This window comes from Saccostrea echinata, unplaced genomic scaffold, assembly GCF_033153115.1.
Source record: "Saccostrea echinata isolate AGI-Se365-2 ecotype Australia unplaced genomic scaffold, CSIRO_AGI_Sech_v1 ptg000002l, whole genome shotgun sequence".
In the NCBI taxonomy this organism is placed as follows: domain Eukaryota; kingdom Metazoa; phylum Mollusca; class Bivalvia; order Ostreida; family Ostreidae; genus Saccostrea; species Saccostrea echinata.
In genome coordinates, this window is record NW_026889751.1 from 15,482,685 (window position 1) to 15,489,931 (window position 7,247).

At 32.8% G+C, this 7,247-nt stretch overlaps 1 protein-coding gene across 1 annotated transcript in view; it reads left to right on the plus strand.

Annotated features, from left to right (window-relative positions):
- Positions 1 to 7,026, plus strand: part of LOC133173398 (uncharacterized) — a 44,803-nt gene extending 37,777 nt beyond the window's left edge. Inside the window, exons 16-20 of the mRNA XM_061308381.1 lie at positions 971 to 1,023; positions 1,124 to 1,226; positions 1,548 to 1,744; positions 4,413 to 4,629; positions 6,411 to 7,026. Coding sequence (XP_061164365.1) covers positions 971 to 1,023; positions 1,124 to 1,226; positions 1,548 to 1,744; positions 4,413 to 4,629; positions 6,411 to 6,550 — 710 coding nt within the window. The 3' untranslated portion in view covers positions 6,551 to 7,026. The remainder of the gene's footprint in view (positions 1 to 970; positions 1,024 to 1,123; positions 1,227 to 1,547; positions 1,745 to 4,412; positions 4,630 to 6,410) is intronic.
- Positions 7,027 to 7,247: the final 221 nt, after the last annotated feature.

The following is a 7,247-nucleotide window of genomic DNA, read 5'->3' on the forward strand; positions in this document are numbered from 1 at the left end:
TTTGAGCTATTCTTACATCACCAGTAATGATGTGTCCAGCTGGACTATACTTAAAATGATACAGCTTTTAGGTTATCCTTTTGAGCTATTCTTACATCACCAGTAATGATGTGTCCAGCTGGACTATACTTAAAACGATACAGCTTTTAGGTTATCCTTTTGAGCTATTCTTACATCACCAGTAATGATGTGTCCAGCTGGACTATAATTAAAATGATGCAGCTTTTAGGTTATCCTTTTGAGCTATTCTTACATCACCAGTAATGATGTGTCCAGCTGGACTATACTTAAAATGATGCAGCTTTTAGGTTATCCTTTTGAGCTATTCTTACATCACCAGTAATGATGTGTCCAGCTGGACTATACTTAAAATGATACAGCTTTTAGGTTATCCTTTTGAGCTATTCTTACATCACCAGTAATGATGTGTCCAGCTGGACTATACTTAAAATGATACAGCTTTTAGGTTATCCTTTTGAGCTATTCTTACATCACCAGTAATGATGTGTCCAGCTGGACTATACTTAAAATGATACAGCTTTTAGGTTATCCTTTTGAGCTATTCTTACATCACCAGTAATGATGTGTCCAGCTGGACTATACTTAAGAGGAAGAACAAGAACTCTTTGGAGGATTTACTTTTAGATGGACAATATACTAGTATCTAGATACTGTGAAGTTTGTTTATAATTGTTTATAATTGAAAATTTTGGATGCAGTGGTTTGAGAATATCTGTAGGAAACACAAGGTGTATAAGCTAACTTAAAGTTGAAAACAAGACTGAACTTTTTTATGATTAAGAATATTGCTAATTTAAATACAGCATCTCTGCATTTCTTAGCAAATTAAAGGTTCGGGAATCAATAAGTTGATTTCGAATTATTATCTTTTGAAATCATATTTGAAACAAAAGCAGTAGTTTTGACTGGTTTCATTACATGCAGCTTAACTAACTTTTATTATTTATAGGTGGAGCAACTGCAGGAAGAGGAGGTGCTTCTAGAGGTGGGGGTACTGCCAAGGTCAGTACAAATGATTTCTTTGAAAGATCTATAGAAATATACTTTTAAATGCATTCAGGTTTTGTTTAAATATACAGAGATAAAAATATTTTATTTTTAGGCTATTGCAGGAAAAGCAACTCCTGCTCCAGCAACATCAAAACCCCCTGCAGGTAAAGGCACACATCAATGTGAAGCCACACCCCCTGTCAATAAATCTGGAGGTAACATATAAAATGTTCCATTCCTAACCAATTCTCTTGAATTTCTAGCCACATTAATGTCTTGAATTAATACATAAATCAAATACATGCACATATGTCAGTCTTGAATGAAAACACCATTTAAGTTTCAAAGGACTACATGCACAACTATAATTTAATCTGATGTTGCTGAGTGATCTACAAAATTATTTGGAAAATAATCAGAAAAAGGAGGTAATTAAAGTATCCATCAAATGTTAATCATATATTTCTTTTCAAAGTTTTAAACCAAACAGAATTTTAGGTCTGAGATTTGAACTTGAATTTTTTGTAAATCTTCAGCCACAGAACAACCGAAGAAAGAAGAAACCAAACCAGAACCTGCACCAGAATCTAAACCAGCTGACAGTGGGAAAGCAGCCCCTATCAACCAGAAAACTTACCATCCAAGACTTGGACTGGCCAGAGCATACAGAGCATCTGGAGATATTGACCAATCAAAGAAGTTCTACAATGAAGTCATGGCTATGGCACCAGAAGTAAGTACATAAAACAGTTAATGTACAGTAAATAGGGCCCTGCATCTGGAGATACTGACCAATCAAAGAAGTTCTACAATGAAGTCATGGCTATGGCACTAGAAGTAAGTACATAAAACTCTAACAGTTAATGTACAGTAAATAGGGCCCTGCATCTGGAGATACTGACCAATCAAAGAAGTTCTACAATGAAGTCATGGCTATAATGGCACTAGAAGTAAGTACATAAAACTCTAACAGTTAATGTACAGTAAATAGGGCTCTGCATCTGGAGATACTGACCAATCAAAGAATTTCTACAATGAAGTCATGGCTATAATGGCACTAGAAGTAAGTACATAAAACTCTAACAGTTAATGTACAGTAAATAGGGCCCTGCATCTGGAGATACTGACCAATCAAAGAAGTTCTACAATGAAGTCATGGCTATAATGGCACTAGAAGTAAGTACATAAAACTCTAACAGTTAATGTACAGTAAATAGGGCTCTGCATCTGGAGATACTGACCAATCAAAGAAGTTCTACAATGAAGTCATGGCTATAATGGCACTAGAAGTAAGTACATAAAACTCTAACAGTTAATGTACAGTAAATAGGGCTCTGCATCTGGAGATACTGAACAATCAAAGAAATTCTACAATGAAGTCATGGCTATGGCACCAGAAGTAAGAACATAAAAGTTGAATAGTTAATGGGGGCTTTGCATGAAATGCTTTCAAATTTTGTAAAACTTAACAATAAGAGAAAGATTTCTATAAATTTTGGGGTACTGTATATCTTGCCTATATATGTATATCTCAGATTTTTGGGAGTTAAATTATGGTTAAAAACTCAATGTCTGACTTATGAGTTAATTAGCTTCCAAGGGATATGAAATGTGGAGCAGAGGGTAATATTTTCATCGCAAGTGGGCTAACAATCAATGTTGCCCAAAAACACAGACAGTAATCATTTTGTTATATGAAAAACAAAACAATTAAATCAACAATTAAACAGTATTTTGATTTAATTCATTAACATTCAACAACTGGACTGTATCCCATGCATTATCTGCACGTTGACTGTAATGCTAGGGAATCTTCACTCAATTTGCCATGATTGGGTTACCTGGTTTTTTTTTGGTTTTTTGTTTTGATTGTGACGTTATAATTTTTAGAAGTTGCTACGGTATCATTACATCACAATCAATCTACCGATCAGAATTAAAATCAGTATTATAGTGGGAAACTCTTTTTGTCAGTCATAGTGAAAATTAAATGACCATCAATATTTTTTGGAGAAACTAATATCAATTATGCTGGCTGTTTCTCTATTTATAATATAGAGACTTTTCTTCACTGACTATAACAAAATAGAATATTAATCTGAAACTGTCAACAGATTTTGACCAAAAAAAAACTAATAAGTGAGTCAATGGCAAATTCCTCCAAAATATCTTTAAAAATATGACTTAAGGACATTGGCAAGGTTCCTGGTTATTGTATAGAATTTTTCAAGAACTTTTGAGTAGGTTAAAATGTACTAAACAGGTTATATTCTGGATCGTTTTACCTACCAATCCAACATTCTTTTTTAGATTTTGTCAAGTTAGTGTTTTTACAATTCTTAATGCATTTTCTATGTAAAATGTTGATAAAAGGGACCTACATAATTTTTCACCATAATATTTCTTCAAAACCCATTTATTTCATAGAGTTTTTGTATTATATACATTATTGTATCTTCATTTCCTATGACCAGTAGATATTTTGGCTAAAAATGTATATATAGAAACAAGACATGGATATACCGATACCGATCATCATTTTTGAGTTGCGTCCCTTAACAGCTAAAATTGGTCAAGAGACTGGTTGATTGTTTTTATCATTTAATTGACTGAATTGATTGAAACACATTGTCATAAAAATATTGGCATGGATTTATTTTTAACTTTTATTCGTAGTTACTTAATGCTGATTCCTTCACACATCCTAAGAACTGTTCTCAATCGGCATGGTCGACCTACCTTTCACCATATGTCAAATCTTCCCAGCATACTGAGCATAACTATGGTAAATGACGGCCTGTTGGCTCTTTGTCCCTCAATACAATGTACAATTAATGTACAACAAAGCCATTACTACTTTTCTTTTTTGATGTATAGATGATTCTACCCGTTGAAGGAAGTACACGTGCTTTTGTTTACCTCTGTAACATACGCTTTATTGGTTTTCACCGCTTAGAGAATTCTACACGGGAGATCACTCTCAATCACTATTTCATAAGTGAAAAAACCCATGTATTAAACCTTTTTTCTCCAGAAAACCCTGACTTGCCACTGTCCTTAAATGTGAACCATATAGGCGAGTATATACAGTATCTTTTTCTTTACTGTGAACCAACTACATATATTACTTATGAACTTTTATTGGCGATATTGCCCATTTGAAATCGATCTGCAATGACGAATTGAAATGACTGTGTCAGTTTTCTACATATATGTACATTTATATTTTAATACTGAAAAAATTGTAAACATTTTTTCATAGATGTCTTCCCCTTGTAAACTTAATTAGGGTTTGAGTTGGAGGCATATTCTATTATTCTTCAAAGTACCTGAAAGTAATCTATGTTCAAATGCATGTATTACACAAAAGCAAGTGAACATGTCTCCAAATATTTTACCAGGTTCATGATGCCTGCATTGAATTAGCAGAAATGTTAGCAAAGACAGATCCCAAGGGAGCAGTGGATGTCTACTGTAAATTCCACATCTCTGATCCACCAACGTTTGATGATGGTTACATTCTTGGTGAAATAGTGCGTCTTCTGATGAAGGCAGAGGATTATGAGGATAAGAGACTGGTGAAGAACATGATTCTCTATGGAAAAGTTTATGGCTTAGGTGAGGAAAAATTACTTAGTATTGATTGAAATACAGTATAATCTGTCTAATGCAGATTCTGAGTTCTCCAGAATTTTGTTCATTTGGCCTTAAATTCTAGTCCCTTGCACTTCTTTATGCTACATTCCCACTATCACGATTGGCGCCATGATTGAAATCGGGGACTCAAAAGTGGACAAATCGTAGTGATCGTATTAAACCGTAACAAATCTTTTGTTCACTCGTGGCTATCGTGTTGAATAAATGTTTTTTTAATTTGAGTGTCATTTCAATAATCATCAAATCATAATTATGATGAAGCATCTAGGGATGCAGTACACTACCAAACTTGCTATAGATGCTGGATATACCTACATTTTCCAGATGAGTGGTAAAGTTTTGGAGAAGGCCCATTCCCAAGTAACTACAAGGGTTGATCCAAAAGTTATTTCACAACTGCTATAAAATCTTCAATACTTTGAATGTGATCAACAAAAATTTATATACTTATACCTCTATCTATTTTGACTTTGGCCTTTAAATTTCATTCAGGAGAACTATTTAACTATTTCCTTGAGATGGAGAAGCCATCAATTTAAAGGAAAGAGTTTTTTCCAAAGGCCATAAGGGAAACCATTTAAGAAATATTAACAATGTTATTTAGTGAACATGGCATTTATATGAATAGCAATTGCTCTGCTGGCATATTCCATGATGCGCACTAGCGCATCATGGAAAATATGCCAGCAGAGCTATTGCTATTTATAACACCATGTTCATTGAATAATCGTTGTTTATTACTTATATTTGCATTCTGTGATGTCAAGAGATTCAGAGGAAATCCTGGCCTGCATAAGGGCACGGGTGCTTGTCTCCAGTGAAGAAAAACATGACAATAAAATTAGTAAACTAAAGTAAATTAATAATAACTTATCCACTTTATCTCCAATAAATCACATACAATATATGTGGTATTTGCTTATTAATCACAGTTATCTGGATACAAACCGCCCTGTCTTCAAATTCTTAATTTTTTGTTTTGATGCTGTTGTGATGCACCATGACGACATCGTCATCGAAACTCTCTGAGGAAAATTATAAATAACAATATTATGAAAAAAGAGAATGTTTTTACATTGATTTTAACTTAAGAATGTTTTTCCTCATGTTTCTTAAGTTCTTAAAATTCTTTTTAAGAGTTAAAATCGTTCTTGAAATAGATACACTATTACAGAAATTTCGCTCTGTCTGAATGTAAAAAACCCTAGCGCGAAGAGTTATCATTCTTTGCAACAATATGCGTAAAAATGAACAAATAAATTTAAGATATAGAGCTCTGTTTAAATTGTAGAAAGTTTTATTTTACAATTAAACATGTTGACTAAAAGTATCCGTTCAGTGTTTTAAAATTAAAAACACCTCAATCAGTAATCTTAATCATTTCAAATTTCTTTTTTTTCCGAAGGATTCCATTAAAAACTAAATTTTAATCTTTTTGCAAAACATTCCATATATATACTTCTGAATGTGTTGTGAAAGTGGAGTAGCTTATACTGCGCCAGTGTAAGAAACGAAATGCACTTATATCAGAAGAAATTGTGTTCATGGTGCTATTAATGCAACTGATAGTGCTGAGGTTCATATATTGTGGGAGAAAACAGAGAATATGCAAATATAATTACATATTTTCCTCATACCAATTCTATAATAGATGTATAATTAAAGTTTTTATATAAAAGACATAATCACATTCAACAAAAAGGACATAAATATGAACTCAGGCAATTTTTTTTTCGTTCTAGCCATTCTGGAGAAGTATGTGAAAATTTTGGAAGAAAAATTTAAGAATAAAGTCCTACAGGAAGTTTATGCAGGTGTGAATGGTAAATCTGTGGAGGATCCAGATATGCAGGCATTCTTTAAATTTAAATGTTGGTTGTAGAATGTGTGTTATTATTACAGTAATACACAATTTATGAAAATCTTTTTTATGAACATAAATTGTGAATATTTCAAGCATTTTATAAAAAGGGTAACTGACTGCTTAGTTTCAGTAAGATTTGTCCTTATTGGATTCTGTGTATTTGCACATTGTAGTACTTACTGCTGTTTTGAATACCCTATATGAGTATGGGATACTTTCTTTTATCATGGAAGATATCGTTCATGAGTTATGGGGTACTTTCTTTTATGGAAGATCTCATTCATTCTTCAGTAACAGAATAATTTTCTAGTGTATTTTTTGATTGTTTTCTTGTGGAACTCATTGATTTTTGTGTGAGGTACATGACAAATCAGCCATTGCTAGAATCTCTGTGATGTGTGCCAAATTTACAGACACCAAATTGTGATATGCGAGGAGAGTTTGTGAATATATGTACAATTAAATTTTACTACAATAAAGTGACATTAAAAAATTACATGTTCCTGTTTATATAAAAAAAATTACAACTTGGTGACTTTCTGAACTATAAAACTTCACTGAACTTTTTTTATGAGAAATCCAAGTACCATACACATAGAGCAATTTTAAATCAATACATTATGGAGATGCTTTGATATCAATATGACTAACACAGTCATAATTTTATGGAGAGGGTTCGATATCCCTGCAAACAAAGTTTGGGGAGGGTAAATTG